This window comes from Gracilinanus agilis, chromosome 1, assembly GCF_016433145.1.
Source record: "Gracilinanus agilis isolate LMUSP501 chromosome 1, AgileGrace, whole genome shotgun sequence".
NCBI classification, from domain to species: Eukaryota; Metazoa; Chordata; class Mammalia; order Didelphimorphia; family Didelphidae; genus Gracilinanus; species Gracilinanus agilis.
Window position 1 is genome coordinate 670561412 of NC_058130.1, and position 16291 is coordinate 670577702.

At 40.6% G+C, this 16291-nt stretch overlaps 1 protein-coding gene across 2 annotated transcripts in view; it reads left to right on the top strand.

Annotated features, from left to right (window-relative positions):
* Window positions 1-16291, top strand: part of TBC1D31 (TBC1 domain family member 31) — a 62146-nt gene that overhangs the window by 14394 nt on the left and 31461 nt on the right. For both annotated transcript variants that reach the window (XM_044668971.1, XM_044668965.1), the window contains 7 exons: window positions 477-655; window positions 10266-10417; window positions 11053-11212; window positions 11828-12028; window positions 15025-15198; window positions 15731-15810; window positions 15890-16036. In XM_044668971.1, coding sequence (XP_044524906.1) covers window positions 477-655; window positions 10266-10417; window positions 11053-11212; window positions 11828-12028; window positions 15025-15198; window positions 15731-15810; window positions 15890-16036 — 1093 coding nt within the window. The remainder of the gene's footprint in view (window positions 1-476; window positions 656-10265; window positions 10418-11052; window positions 11213-11827; window positions 12029-15024; window positions 15199-15730; window positions 15811-15889; window positions 16037-16291) is intronic.

Genomic DNA, 16291 nt, shown 5'->3' on the forward strand with positions numbered 1-16291 from the left:
TTACTAAATATACCTTTTTAAACAGTGTTCCCAATAGTAGATTTGGAGATTGATTCATTTTGTCCTCAAGACATTTACTTGAGCTTTGAACATCGGTCATCAAAGACAAGAAGAGAACCAAATTCTACAAGATGCCTATTTATGCAGAACTTAGAAGTGACAGGAAACATTTTCTCAGACTCAAAAGTCATTCCCATAGTTGTGGTTTTTACCTTTTTTAAAGATATGTCAGCTTTGGATAGGCTTGGCTTACCTTTGTAACTATAACAAAAGCAGTTATCCTAGTTCTACTAAAGAAACGAGTTGTTCCAAAATATGTCTTTTTATCTTGAGTGTACCTGTCATGCATTACAATTCTGAATCTGTTGTAAAGATATTTCTTTGTGTATAACCTAGCCCAATACACTGAATATTCAGCAGATTTCAAATAAAACTTTTTGCCATCCGCTTTGTAAGATTTAAAGTTTGTATTACAGTCACTAAAGAGCTGGTTAGCTGGATGAGCGGACATGAATCTTCAGTATTTTCCATCTCTGTCCATGCATCTGGGAGGTATGCAATCACCACATCACTTGACACAGCCCAGCTTTGGGACCTGGATACTTTTCAGAGAAAAAGAAAGCTTAATATCAGCCAATCTGTGGCCATACAAAAGGTCAGTAAAGAGGGAATTCATGGTAAGAAATGATACACCTCAGTATTAGATTCTGATTGAATGTGTTTATATTAATTGTATTTTTCAAGAATTTTCTGGTCAATATTCAGCTGCATCTTTTGTTTATAAAAGTGATCATAGAGGGCAGCCAGGTGGCTCAATGGATCAAGAGCCAGCCCAGAGACAGGAGGTCCTGGATTCAAATGTGGCCTCAAGACACTTCTGTTATGGGTAATATTTGATCTTGTTTAGGGATTGGATATTGTGTAAATGGAATTAGCTCAAGTCCATTCATAGTTACCATTCATAGTTAAAACTAGCCACCAGAGATAATGTCATCCCCACCTCCCTTAGTGGGGAGGGGAGATGAGTGACCCACAAGTGACAATAAGTAACAAATCAAGAACAAGGGACTGCCCTTTGGGCAATCCAAAACAGTGTTGAGGCTGCCATTTGTCCACTTGAATTAGAGGTGGACCTCCAGGAAGTGACGAAAGCTGCTGTCCTTCAAATATGATGGTAACTTCCTGTTGAGACAGTTCCCCCTTTGAACTTGGTGCTGAAGGATCTCTGCTGAGACCTCAGGCAGCTTCCCCTCTGAATTGTCAGGTGGGTAAGTTAGGCTGACTTCCTTTGGCCTACCTTGGGGTTTCTAGAGTCTCTACCTCAAGGAGGCTTCTTTGCCTCTCTAATTGCTAAGGTCTTGTGGCTAGTAGCCTAATTTAATCAATCTTTTAACTCTCACCTGGTCTGGACCTCTCCTGGTCTGGACCAGAGTTTTTCTCCCTCTCTTTCCCTACCTTCAACCTTCCTAATTGTAAATAAACTACCATAAAAGCCATCCTGACTTGGGTCTATTTTAATTATGGAATCAATCTAGATCTGATTGATTCCTGGCAACCACACCTTAAATATATATATAAATTTCCTTCTTACAATATAGAGTTTTTTTTCTATATCTTGACTATCCAGAAATAATACTGGGAACAGATTCAGTGATTCTTCAGGCAGCTCTAATGAAATATCACCATAAGAGGTATACACTATTGTTGCTTGCATAATAAATCTCTCCCTAGCAGATTCATAGGGAAGTTTGACATTAGTAAAAATGAATGCTCAATAAATAAAGGTCCCACTGAAACCATTCTAGGTGGCAGCTTTTTAACTTCAAAAGGAGTCCCCAAAAGTCCTAAAACTTTCATTGATCCTATGGAATTATACTGAATCCAGTGAATTAATTAAAACTGATCTAGATGCCCCAGTATCCAACAGTCATATATAGTATTGCCAATTTTCAATGTAACATGAGTTTCTGTACTATTAGGGGGAGAATGAACAGGGATTATCGGTGTTAATATTTCTGGGTCAGGAAATTTAAATTCTTCAGTTTGTGCTTCACTAGTTCCTTCTCCCCTAGTAAATCTTCATGCTGATATACCATGTGCCCCTTTCTGGGATTCTTCTCTGAGTGTTTGTATTCTGAATTTGGTTAGTGTTACATGGATGTTCACCAGCTCTTATATAATTTAGTAATTGATTTGCTTTGTTTTGGCTTTTGCTCCTATCATGGTATCCACCATTGTACCCATTTCTATAATTGCCTTGATTATTGTAATTGTTACTCCTGAAATTGTTGTTATTGTTGCTGTTGTGTCTAAAATTATTTCTAAAATAGCCTCCATTTTGTCTAAATACTTGATTCCAACAGCTGCAGTTAAGCACCAAATGCCCTTTTTTACTACAGATATAGCATGTTGATCCTTGATTGTTAAATTGTCTTTGTTGCCTATATTCCCTTACAGCAGCCAACCCAACTGTTGTCTCTCCTTTTTTCTACCTTATTTAATTCACCTTATTTAATTTATTTTTTAGTTCTTTTATTTCTCTTTCAAGTCTTCTACTATTTTGGTGTTTCTGTGCCAGTCTGGATAATTAAGTTTAAAGTAATTCTTTATTACTATGGTTTAAAGTAATTCTTTATTACTATGCAGCAATTTTTGACAAATTGTCTACACAGGTGACTCACATCCCTTTCCTTTGTAATGTCCAGGTCTATATAACGTTTTCCCAGTTCAATTAACCTCTCCATTTAAGCAGATGGAGTTTCTCCAATCTCTTGCCTCAGTTTCTTGAATTTTGTCCAGGCCTCTGGCCTGTCAGAACATTGCCTCATCGTTTTGATAATTGCCTGCCTTGCTTTTGCTAATTTTTGGTAGTCTGATTCCATATTCACATTCTACTGTGGGTCTGAATCTGGCCAATTTGCAGTTGCCCAATTTTGATTGGTTTCCCTAATTATCTTCTCCTCCCTTTTGGTTAGCAACTGATCCATCAAAAATTCAAAATCCAAATAATGTGGGATTAAATTGCTTACAAATTTTCTCAAAATTTTTTATCATGGCAATAGCTTCCTCCTCAAAAGGAGTACCTCATTCGAACCCATCCATATCTGCCTGAGTAAAAACCTTATGGTGTCTAATATTAATTAACTCATGTTCCAGAGTAAGTGCTGGCATCTCACAGAGTGGAAAAAAAAAAAAGTACTATCCTTATTATTGGTTTGGTTTTGCCTTGCAGTAGTGTTATTATTTGAGTAATAAGCAATGGAATTAGTGGTGGACTCAGTTTTTTTCCTTTGTGGGCTTAACATTAAGCAAGTCTTGGCCTGGATTTACTGGTAGTATCTCACAAAGAGGGAAAAAGCTATTATCATTGTCCATATTCTTGCCATTTAGAAGTTGCTCATTTTACTTTGTCTCATAATAGTGTTCTCTAGATATACTTAGTCTTGTTTCTATTTGATTATCCCTCAGTTGGTATTTCTTTCTACAGTATTTGAGTCAGAAGAGAACATATTTGGTCTTTTATTATCAATCCCAACAGTATCACTAAACCCGCTACCGGCATCCATTTTAATATATCCAGTATAGTAAGATACAGGATATCCATTACTATTTTAGGGATGGGAAGCTCTTGAAAATATGTTGGAATCTCTTCGGTTATTATTTGAGCCATAATCTGTACAACTATGGTTCCTCTCAGTTTCTTTTAGTATTTTTGACAGAAGATTGTAGGTTCTGATCCTTATTTGGCTTGCCAACTGTTATGGATAATATTGGATCTTGTTTGGGGATTGGATATAGATAGCTGATTGATCCTTATCAGTTGGTATAGATAGACTTGAGTTGTTAGGGTAACCTAGTTGTGGATGGTGGATGAATTTGCTGGACACAGCTTAATCCAACACTTATTTATTTATTAACTAAGAGGATAGACAGGGGCAGGATAAAGGAGGTAGAGATAAAGCAGGAAATATATTATTCTAATACTAATATTCTAGATAAAAACTCCTCTTCTAACTCCTAATGGATTTGCTTCTTGTTCACTAAGGGTAAACCTCCTTAAAACTATTCTCAAGTTTTATTCTATCTGTCTAAACTTATTTTAATAAGACCCAATTCTATCTGTCTAAACTTATTTTAATATATCAACTTCAAATATTATTAACCTCTTCAAATTATTTATCAAAATTCACAAGTTCCCTCAGCTCAGCTGTTTAGATATGACAGTTAGAAATCAATAGCCTCTCTCTGACTCCCCCAGCAAGGAGCCTTATCCTCACTCTGTTCCAGTAAGAGCCAGCAGAGCCCTCCAATGGCAGCTGTTTCTCCCTTCAGGAGAACAGCTCTCACACCAAACTCTTTCCAGCTTCACAGATGTTCTTCTAACTTCTCAAAGTTAATTTTAACTGAAATTACTAACAGATAGTCTCAGAGAAAAGTCTCCAGCCACCTGCTCAAGACAGTGAGTTCAAGAGAGTGGCCAAGAGTTCTCTAACAGTCTTCCCAACCTGCAATCTTCCTTAAAGTGACCACTGTGATTTTTCCCTGTGTCTTAAAGGGGACAAGGAAAAAATCCTTTCTCTGACATTTATCTCTGCTTCTAATTATGCTAGATAACTAATTAATAACTAATTAAACTCAACATTTCCCAGCTGTGTGACCCTGAACAAATCACTTAACCCCCATTGTCTAGCACTTACTGCTCTCCTGCCTTGGAACCAATACACAGTATTGATTCTAAGATGGAAGTTAAGGGTTTAAAAAAAGAAGAATCATCATACCATCAGATTATTTATGTTCCTCTAACTTAGCCAAGTAAAATACCCAGTAGAGTTTCAGTTGCCACCCATGGTTATAGAGCATATTTTCAGTGTGCATTTTCTTAATATGGCCACTAGACAATAGTATTTTTGAAAAACAGCTTATATACTTTTTATATCTAGCTAGCAAAATTAAATTAATGTGAGCACTCCATATCTGCCAATGTTAAATTGTATTCATGATATTACATAAGTGTCTATTTCATGCTAATGCCAAAAATCCATTTCAACAGAAAACTCAGCATCCTTTAGTTTAAATAATTAAAGAGATAAAAGTTGTAGCAAGTTTATTCATTAGAGATTTGAACCAAATACCTAGTAGTCTTTTCCTTCTCTAATTGCCTTAGCTTTTAAATTGAATTTTAAATCCAAGAGAAGAGACCATTCTCTGACTCCATTGGGACCTGACTGCTATAGAACCCACATGGCAAAACAAAGTCACAGAAACCATCTGTTCCCCTGCTATGGGATCGCAGTCAGTCTCTGTGGGATAGGCGCCAGGTTTATACACGTGCTGCCAAGGCTTTAGAGTTGCTAGCTCTAACCTTCGTGGACATTTAAATTACAAAAAGATGTCCCTGACTTATAGGATTCCAGATGTTTATGAATGAGAATTACCTGCAGACATTGTAGGGACCTTGGGTAGATTTGAATCAAAGTGTAATGTTTTAGAGAAGGAGAGGCATTTTATTTTATTTATTTGTTTGTTTTTAAACCCTTACCTTCCATCTTGGAGTCAATACTATATATTGGTTCCAAGGCAGAAGAGTGGTAAGGCTAGGCAGTGGGGGTCAAGTGACTTGCCCAGGGTCACACAGCTGGGAAGTGTCTGAGGCCAGTTTTGAACCTAGGACCTCCTGTCTCTAGGCCTGGATCTCAATCCACTGAGCTACCTAGCTGCCCCCTAGGAGAAGCATTTTATAAACAGTAAATCTAGTGTGGAAAAGAGGAAATTACAGTAACCTCATCTTTTTTTTCCAAACCCTTACCTTCCATCTTAGAATCAATCCTGTGTATTGGTTCCAAGGCAGAAGAGCAATAAGGGCTAAGCAATGGGGGTTAAATGACAAAGTTCTTGTTTCTTGTTAAATTTCAAGATGCTATCATTTCTTTTGAGTGGAGCATGCTTTGGTAAGTTTTTAGTGGGCTTTATAGCCCAGAAACAAGGGAACCCACCTGCCAGCCACCCCCCAAAAAAACTAAAAAAAGTGAAAGCAGAAAAGCTCTTCTAGCACTTGCCAGGCAGTGGTGCTTGGTGGTTGACTGCCAATAACTGGAACTCCAGGTAAGGAGGTCCTGCTGGATTGTCTCAGGAATTGCTGTGGGTGGAGAGCTGTGACACTAGAGCCTGTCAGGGTGCCATTATTCTTGGATAAGCTAATCCTGGGACACTGTTTAACAAGTTGTCTGGAAGGTCACCACTGGGGCTCAGTGGATAGAGAGCCAGACCTGGAGGTAGAGACTTAGCTTCAAATGAGGCCTCAGACACTTTCAAGCTGGGTGACCCTGGGCAAGTCCCTTAACCTCAGCTGCCCAGTCCTCATGGCTCTCCTGCCTTAAGTCAATACTTAGTACTGATTCTAAGCCAGAAAGAAAGGGTTTTCAAACAAACAAAACCAAGGGCTTCTAGTGAATTTGTGTTTTTTAGTTTCCATTTCTTGTCTAGAAAATTCAGGAATTGTATTGGATGATTTTACAGTTTTATTAGCTCTGACTTATTATGGAAAACATTTAAAATTCCTCAATAATTCTGAAGTCATCCTTGTTTCCAGACGTCTCTCTCTAGAGAGCCTTCCTTTGTGGCTTTAGGACTCTTTAAAGGGAGGGGAAACTGCAGTTGAACAAAAGGAAGGCGGCCTGGTGTGAATCCCGGTGTGCGCCCCTGGCCAGCAAGGAGGGCCAGGCAGCCATTGTGTCCAGACATCTTTTGTCGTTGGCCAGCCCTTGTGTATGCGGCTTTCCTGGGCTCCCCGGCCTTCTGAGGGTCTGAGTCCCTCTGCTTAGCTTGTAAAACCTCCCTCCCCTCTTCTAAGCACGTCCATCCTGGCCCTGCTCCGTGCGGAGCCTCCCCTGCTTAGCCCAGGGGAAGCAGAAAGAGGCACTGGCTGCCCTGGGGAGCTTTGGGCTGATGAGCCAGCCTGGCAGCCAACATACAGGAGGAGCCGCTCTACAGGACCCCAAGAGGCACCGAGAGGGGGCGCTCTAGCCTGGAGAGGCTGCAGAGCCTTCCTATCAAAGATGGTCTTTTAGCTGGGACAAAGGAAGCTGGAGAACATGCTAGGAAATGGCCAGAGCCGAGAGACCGAGCCAACGTGCAGAGCCCGTATGCCGGCGCCGCAGGGCCCCAGTGTGTTGGGGGAGGGGGCGGGTGATGAAGGCTCTGAATTCCCATACTGGATTTTGTGTCTGCTCCTGGCTCGCACCTGATGGAGGAGGGGAGTGAGGAGCTAGAGAAGGTTTTTGGAAGCCTGGGCTGAGCGGGCCTGAGTGGGGAGGCTCGAGGCCAGAGGCCAGGCTTCGGGAAATGAAGGCCTTGCCCCGAGGGGGCAGTGCAAAGGATAGAGAAGGGAGAGTGAGAGCCCTCATGGAAAGCAAATCCACAGGCAGGGTCAACTGTGTGGCCGGAGGTGAGAGACCGTGAAGATTCCAGGAGTGGGCCTCCCACCCGTCCCAGCCAGGTGCCGACTCACTTCTCCGCTTCTGTCATAGAACTAGGAGGAGGTAGCGATTTTAAGAGAAGAGCGATAAAAGCGGGGAAACTGGGGCTCTCTTGTCTGGGGTCTCCGAAGTGGGGAGTGTCCGAGACTGCATTGCCCCGGGCTCCTCTAGATACCAGGGGCTGGCTCTGTGCCCTGCCGCTGTCCTGAAAGATGGGGAGATACGAGTGCCTGCTGTCTTCCCTGAGCCATCAGGGCCGCCTCGGGCTTGGGAGAGGCACGTCTGCTTCTGGCTCTGACTTGTGGAAGTTGAAGGCCGGCACTTCCCGGAGAGGAGCGTGACGCCTCGGGGCTTGCCTCGGGGACTGGGAAAGACTGTGGGAGATCTGTGTGTATAGCTCCTGGGCTGGCATGGTGGCCAGAGCCCCCACAGGACAGGACGCTGCCCTCAGCGGCAGAACATTTTCCCTTGATTTGCCGACATTAGCAGGTAGGCATCCCGAGAGGTCCGGGGACTCCCTGCCCAGCATCACACCCTCTTCTGCTGCAGGGGCGGCTCAGAAGCGAACTTGGCGGAGGCTTCCTTCAGCTGCTGAAGCAAGTGATGATGGTGTTTTCTGAGAGTGACCATCTCCATTCAAACCCTCCTCCTACTCCTGGACCATCATCTAGTCTCTAATGCATCAGCGCTAACCCTATAAAATAGTTCTGCTCATTTACTTGCTTTGGCTTCCATCACAAGGAATAACCTTTATTACTTTTCCAGCAAAATCACTTTTTTTTAAAATAAAACATAAAGTCATGGGTTTATTGTACTGTTTTAGTAAAGTTCATGCATTGAAGATTACAAAGACTTTAGACTGCATGCTAAAGTACACTTGAAGCAGCTGCTTTTTCTAAGAAGTATTTCACTTTTTAACAATTTTCTCAGATTTCTTTCTTATGCCATGAGTGCCTGGAGGAGATGGAGATCAACATTTACTGTCAGGTGGACCCTGTTTTTATTTTTAAGAGATGCCTTTACCTTCTTTCTTAGAATCAATGCTAAGCATCAGTTCCAAGACAGAAGAGCTTTAAGGATTAAGTATTTGGAGTTAAGTAACTTGGCCAGGATCACACAGCTAGACAGTATCCAAGATCATATTGGAACTTAGGGCCTCTTGCTTACATGCCTGGTTCTATCCACTAAGCCACCCACGTGCCTCTTAAAGAGCAAGGGCATTTGAATTTTTAAAATTAATTTTAATTTTAAAATATTTTTCCATGTTTCCATGATTCATTTTCTTTCCCTCCCCTTGTCCACCCTCCCAGAGCTGACAAGCAATTCCATTGGGTTGTACGAATGTTATCACTTGATACCTAGTAGTCCCATGTTAGCATTAGAATTTTTTTAAGCCATTATATTCTGTCTTTGAATCAGTTTTAAGACAGAAAAGGGGCAGGGGCTAGGCAGTCAGGGTTAAGTGGCTTGCCTGGGGTCACATAGCCAGGTAATGTCTGAGGCCATATTCGAACCCAGGTATTCTGGACTCCAGGCCTGGCACTATCCACAGTGCTACCTAGTTACCCAAGATGGACTTTAGTATAGACCTTCATATTAAAAGTATTTCTTATACAATGAACCAGATAATACATAGCCTTACTAGAGCCAGTCTTCCTGAAGAATAAGCCAGAGGGATATGGCAGCTCCATCTGCCTGCCATTGAGTTAGCACTTCTCTACATAGGGACCACTATCTGCCATGTCTTTTGTGCATGTGTTTATTATGTAGAGAATTAGCTATCGATCATCCATTTACAGTCAAAAAGAACCTCTTTCATCACCCCGTTCAGTGCCTTCATTTTACAAAGTAGAACCTGAGTCGCAGCAGGAACAGCTCACTGCCTGGGCCTGCATGGAGCCGCCTCTGATCTCCTGTCTGTGCTCTTTGCAGGCCCTCCATGGCACCAGCACAGGACCCGATGCCTAGGATAATGTAGTTAATAATGGAATTAATGCTTTGTCAAAAAATTAATTATCTCAAACAATTACTAGTGTTTTCCAATGAAAGTATCATTTAATATTTATATAGTAGAACAATGGAAATTAAGTGATGAGACTTATTTTTAATGGTGCTGTTGGTTCACTTAGTCTTTGACCTAGAATTAAAAGGGGGGGAACAATTTGTCCTTCCGATAAGGCCACTGTAACTGTATTGATATGATATTGTTAATATAATCTTATATTCTCATTCATTCACATGGATAAGAAATGATTGCAGAAAACTAACATTTTATAAGTATTTTCAAATAGCACAATTTTTAACTTGAAAAATACTGATTAAAGAGGCAGCTGGGTAACTTAATGGATTGAGAGCCAGATCTAGAGAGGAAAGGACCCGGGTTCAAATCTGGTCTCAGACACTTCTTAGCTGTGTAACCCTGGGCAAGTCACTTAGCCCTCATGGCCTAGCCCTTGCTGCTCTTCTGCCTTGAAACCAAGGTACAGTATTAATTCTAAGACAGAACGTAAGGATTTTTTTTAAAAAGAAAAATACTTATTAAATTGAAATTTAAATTTTTTTTTTCTCCTGAGAACTAATTAGAACTAGAATGGTTCCATTTTGTTTAAACTTTAGCTAACTTCAGAATTATGGAAACTTTTGGAGTGGGTCTGATAAGTGAGCATTACTGTTGAAAATAGTGTTTGCTTGTTTCTTTTTAATGATTAAATTAGGAAATATTGGCCCTGTTGCTAAAAGTTGTAATTAAAGAATTTTTTATTTTTCTTCCTGGATGTTTTTTCCATTCAGGTATTCTTTCTTCCATTCAGCAACACCATCCTTAGCTGTTTTAGAGACAATTCCATCTTTGCCTGGGAATGTGACACACTTGTTTGTAAATATCAATTGCCGCCAACCCCTGCTGAATCTGATCTGAAGTACAAAGTTTTTGCTGTTACCAGGTATGTTGTGGTTCTGTTTTGGTTTTTTAAATAAATTTTATTAATAACTTATTTTTGTACCACCTATATTTCCCAGTGAACCATCCCTTAAATATGGATGGGGGTAGCTAGCTAACATAGAGGATAGAGAGCCAGGCCTGGAGTTGGGAGGTCCTGGATTCAGATCTGACCTCAGATACTTCCTAGCCCTGTGACCCCAGGCAAGTCACTTAACCCTGATTGCCTAGCCCTTGCCACTCTTCTCTCTTGGAATTGATATTAAGGTAGAAGGTAAAGGTTTTTAAAAACAAAACAAAACAAAAACAAAAATGTGGCTGGAGAATAGGGAGTGCTTCTTGACTGTCACTGCCTTAGAACACAAAGTCTTCTCCTGTTCTGCATATCATGACAACTACTTTCTAATCATATATATTTTTCTTTATGTGTGTGTCTCTATAGGGACATCATATATGTGTAAATGTTAATGGCTATGTGCAATTATATATTTTTAAATTTATAAACATGATTGTTTTCTCTGAATAGATACAAATTTTTCAAGGAACAAGATAATAGTTATTCATGATGGTCATTGCAGGTAAAATTTTTACCCAGATTTAGTTAATAGGGAAAATTTTCTAACTTCTGTCTTTATGTAGAGACGGTCGAATCTTGGCTGTTGGAGGTAAATCAAACCATCTTCACTTGTGGTGCTTGGAGACCCAACAACTGTTTAGAATAATCCAGTTGCCAACAAAAATTCGATCCATTCGCCACATAGAATTTATTCCTGATAGTTTTGATGCTGGTTCTAATCAGGTCAGTTTTGTACCTTTAAAACATGTCTTTTTGGGGGCAGCTGGGTAGCTCAGTGGATTGAGAGCCAGGCCTAAAGATGGGCCTAAGTGTTCAAATCTGGTTTCAAGCACTTCCTGGCTATGTGACCCTGGGTAAGTCACTTAACCCCATTGCCTAGCCCTTACCACTCTTCTGCCTTGGAGCCAATACTATGTATTGGCTCCAAGACAGAAGGTAAGGGTTAAAAAAAAAAAAGTTCCTCAGAAATGTCCTGGTTCATTGCATTGTTGCTAGTACAGAAGTCCATTACATTCGATTTTACCACAGTATATCAGTCTCCGTGTACAATGTTCTTCTGGCTCTGCTCCTTTCGCTCTGCATCAATTCCTGGAGGTCATCCCAGTTCACATGGAATTCTTCCAGTTCATTATTCCTTTCAGCATAATAGTATTCCATCACCATCAGACACCACAATTTGTTCAGCCATTCCCCAATCAATGGACACCCCTTTAAGAACCTAGATTGCTTTTACTTATAGGATTTTTCCAATAAAATGTTTTCAGGCATAACAGGTTTTACTATGCTGACAAATGTTTAAAATCATATTTCTATATTTAGATATCTCTTTATTTTTAGATTCTTGGAGTGTTAGGTCAAGATGGCATTATGAGGTTCATCAATATACGGAACTGTAAACTTCTTTTTGACATTGGGACCCTTGATGAAGGAATCTGCACTTCAGTAATTAGTCCAAATGGACGATACATTACAGCAATCATGGAAAATGGGAGCCTAAATGTATATTCTATTCAGGTTTTAACCCAAGAAATAAATAAGGTAAGAAATGAAACATACTAAGTCATCAAAGACTTGTTAAAACATGGTATCATTTGAAGTAAACTTTATGCATTTCTCTGTGTGCCTTTTGTCCTCTTTTCCATAGGCCCACCCCTGGTTCAGTGTTTTGTCCCAGTAGAGTTTGAGACCCAAACCCACTGGAGTGGACTCAGACCTTTCTTTCCTTTTGTTAGCTCCCTGATGATCCGTACTCATGAGTTTCCTGTTTTTGCTCCCATTAAAGTCCTTCCTTCCCCAGCTCTTCTCCTCCTCCTCTGAAAGAAAGGAAACAAGCACTGGGCTAAGTACTTTAGAAATAGAATCTCATTTGATCTCCCAATAACCCTGGGGTGTAGATGGTATCTCTGCTTTATAGTGGAGGCTTCCGGCAGGCAGAAGTAAGAGTCCTGCCCAAGGTCACGCTGTAAGTGTCTGAGGCTGGCTTGGTCTCCGTCTCCAGCCTTTAGACCTAGTGCTCTGTCTGCTGGGCTGCTGCTATGGAAAGGGAATCCTCTCTTCCCCACCTCTGGGAAGGGGTCTTTTAACCCTTGCTCCTCTCCTCAGCTACCTCTGGGACAATCCCCAGCTTCCTTCACTCCATGAAGCCACCCTCACCACTATGGGATCTCCATGCCCCCCTTAGCTCCTTAGCTGCTCCCCAGGCCACCTGCCTGCACTCATCCTACCACACTCTCCATTCCCTGATAGCTTGAGCTCTTGCTTCCACTGATCAAGGCTACCCTTGATTTCCATTTTAACCTGATTTCACCTCTTTCTAACAATGTTGAGGATGAAAGGGGCCCATACAGTGATTTTTCCCTTTGAACCAACATGTCTTTAGGGATTGCTATGACCCTGTTGATAGTTTAATACAATATCTTAACCAGTAGCTTCCCAACCCTGGGAGGCTGAAGAGTTAAGGGGTCCTTTATTTTCTCAACGTACAAGCTCTCAATCTTCCTTTTATTGGAATTGTTGAACACCATTTAGTCCTTAATTGTTCCATAATGATTTCACATATGTTTGACTTCTTTCTCCAGTTACATTGTTATGGTGGACCATGTACTTTATGTCACTTTTATATATCCTTCATTACCTAATAACTGACACAAAGCCTATAGCAGGCACTCAGCACATAGTTGGGTCAATTTAGTGGATTTTATTCTATTTACTATAGCAGGGAAAGTACTGGGCTACATCTCAGGAAGACCCAAGTTTGACTCCAACTGTTGTAACCCAGGGCCAGTCACTTAACCTCTGACAGCCTCAGTTTCCTTATCTGTAAAATGAGAGGATTGTAATTTGTGGTCTCTGTGATCTTTTCTAATACTAAGATGATCCTATGGAACCCTTTGTTACCTTAACATTTGAACATTTATCATTTAAATAGTTAATTTGATATCTTTCTCATGTCATCAAGAGGCAGACTGATTTATTTCCCATTTTAAGAATAAAGAATTTGAGTCATAGAGTACTATGGTAGCCTAGAACTCAAAATCTTGGCTTTTATTTATTTGCTCTAGTCAGAGGTATCAGTATGGAAGATTAGATAGCTATAGCTTACTCTACAAAGAGGACATGGTTTCTGAGGTCACTTTATCTTTAGTAAATTGAACTTTGTTTTGATGTTTAATCGGTCCCTTGTACATGTGTATTTAAACTTTACAATTTGAAATCTGCCTTAAGCTGCATAATATCTTAGGGGTATAACATAGTTCCTATATAAGGCCAAAGACACAGCCAGAACCAGAGAGGTTCTGTGATTTCAAGTGATGATGTCATGTGGACAGCCCTTTTCCTAACGAGATTTTAATAGAGTTGGAAAAACAGAATCTTTCCAGTAGTCCAGAGAGCCTCAAAGCTGAAATCAGGACATTTCCATTGTGAAATAGCTCTGTGCTATTTCATCATATAAGTGACAGAAATGGTTCAGTGTCATTTTTTAAAACCCTTACCTTCTATCTTATCAATTCTAAGGCAAAGGAGTGGCAAGTGCTAGGCTATCGGGGTTTAATGACTTGCCAGGGGTCACACATCGAGGAAGGTTCTGAGGCCAGATTTGAATTCAGGTCCTCTCTGACTACAGGTCCAGCTCTCTCTCCAATGAGATACCTTGCTGCCCCTGTTCAATATCATTTAATTTGGGGGAGATGGGGACACAAACCTTTTTATTACAAAAGCAGATAAAGACATGAATAAGAATTGAACCCAAGTCCAGTGGCAAGGAACCAACACAACATCCCTAGGGAAGCTGCTGCGACAGGTAAACTTGGGACCCATTTGGTGAAAGAGGTCTTTGGCAGCCCTTCTCAGCCTTCCACTCCTTCCCTTCATCTTCTCTAGCTCACATAATGCTATGTGTAAGCACTGTTCAGCCAGGTAACCATGACCCCTCACAGGTCCTCAAAGCTCTGGCCTACCTCCACCCTGGCTAATGCCTCATTGTTATGTGAGTTAGGCCCATCTAATTCATGTACCTCATATATTGTAATAGTTGTCATCAAAAGGGCATTTTGCAATGTTAGTCAAAAAGAAGAAGCTAGATATGCTGGGACCCACCTAAAAGCTGCTCCCTGAGTAGCTGAGGCCAGCAAGTCTCTCACAGTTATTAGGGGCCTTGAGCCACTGGGCTGGGACAGTTAAATGTCCACATTGTCTAGCCTCAAAATATGAGCCTCCAGAAGCAAGAGATCATCAACCTACCTAGAGAGGCAGGAACAAATTCCAGGGTAGAAACAGAACAGATAGAAGCTCTTGGGCCAATTAGCCTAGGAAAGGTAGGGAGACCTAGGCCAAAAAAAAAGGGAGAAAAGAAAGAAAAGGAGGAAGGGAGAGAAAGAAAAGAGAGAAGGGTAGGGGAAGGAAGGAAGGAAAATCGGTTTCATCCTGTAGTTTATTCAGAAACTTCCCATGGACTCTTGCCTAAATAATGACCATAGACTACAACTATCAGTCTCATTTTCCCCAAAGTAACCACTAGATTACTTCTCTGTTAGCCGCCTCCTCCTCTTGTGAAAGTAGTTGAAGACTTGCCCAAGAAGACAGGACCAAGTCAAATGAAAGTAAGAGTGATAGGAGGAAAGGTACAGCGGCCACGGAAAGCAAAGGACTGCAAAACCACGACCAAAATATTGAAAAACGTAAGGGACACCGACCTTGAAAATAAAGAGGTAAGGCATGAGCTTTAGCTTATTTGCTGTAGCTTTGCCAAAAACTTTCCTAAGAGATGATCCTGGAATCTGACTTTCACAAATAACTGCCCTGCCCAATGTAATCAGAATACAAATGTTCATAACACAATGATAAAAGGCTTAACAGAAACATTTTAATCTCAGAAATTTAAGAAATACTCTTAGAAATAGGTTGGAAGGTCAGTGAAATGAATGTTACTTAAAAGATAGATCTAGTTTCACTTAAAAAAAAAAGTCAAGGGGCAGCTGGGTAGCTCAGTGGATTGAGAGTCGGGTCTAGAGACGGGAGGTCCTAGGTTCAAATCCGGCCTCAGACACTTCCCAGCTGTGTGACCCTGGGCAAGTCACTTGACCCCCATTGCCCACCCTTATCACTCTTCCACCGAGGAGTCAATACACAGAAGTTAAGGGTTTAAAATTAAAAAAAAAAAAAAAAAAAAAAGTCAACTTGTAAGGAAACAGGTAACATCATGTAGATAACTAATCTGAGTTTCCATCTTCCTGTTTGTAGAATGACCTGCCAGATGGTTTATGCAAAAAAAGCCTGCAAACCTTATTAAGAGGCTATGGAGAATATCCAACAAAATACAGGTAAGTAGGAAAAAATTCCCTGATGCCATTCTCAGTTTATGGAGAGAAACTTTTTTGTAAAATTATGTCTTTATTTCAGGATGTTCATTTGGCGCTCCCTACTCCAACTGCCAGAGAATTATTCAGCATTTAATAGCCTGCTAGATAAGGGTACTCACTCTGCATTTATCAACATCCATGAAAAATACCCCATCAAGAGTAGGAAATTACTGAGGATTTTACAGAGGTATGTACACTATTTAGTATTTTTAAAAGACTGTAATGAACAGATACTATATTTTAAAAAACCCATTGTATTAACAAACATTGATTAACTGATGTACACCCTTAATCAGTTAGTTCTCCATTATCCACACCAAAGAATGATCTATATCTGACTTTGGAAGGTTTTCATAATCACTATCTAATGTTCTAGGAGCCCAGGATACTTCAAACAAGATAATAAGACCACATTTAAAATGTAATTCAGGAGGACTTTGAA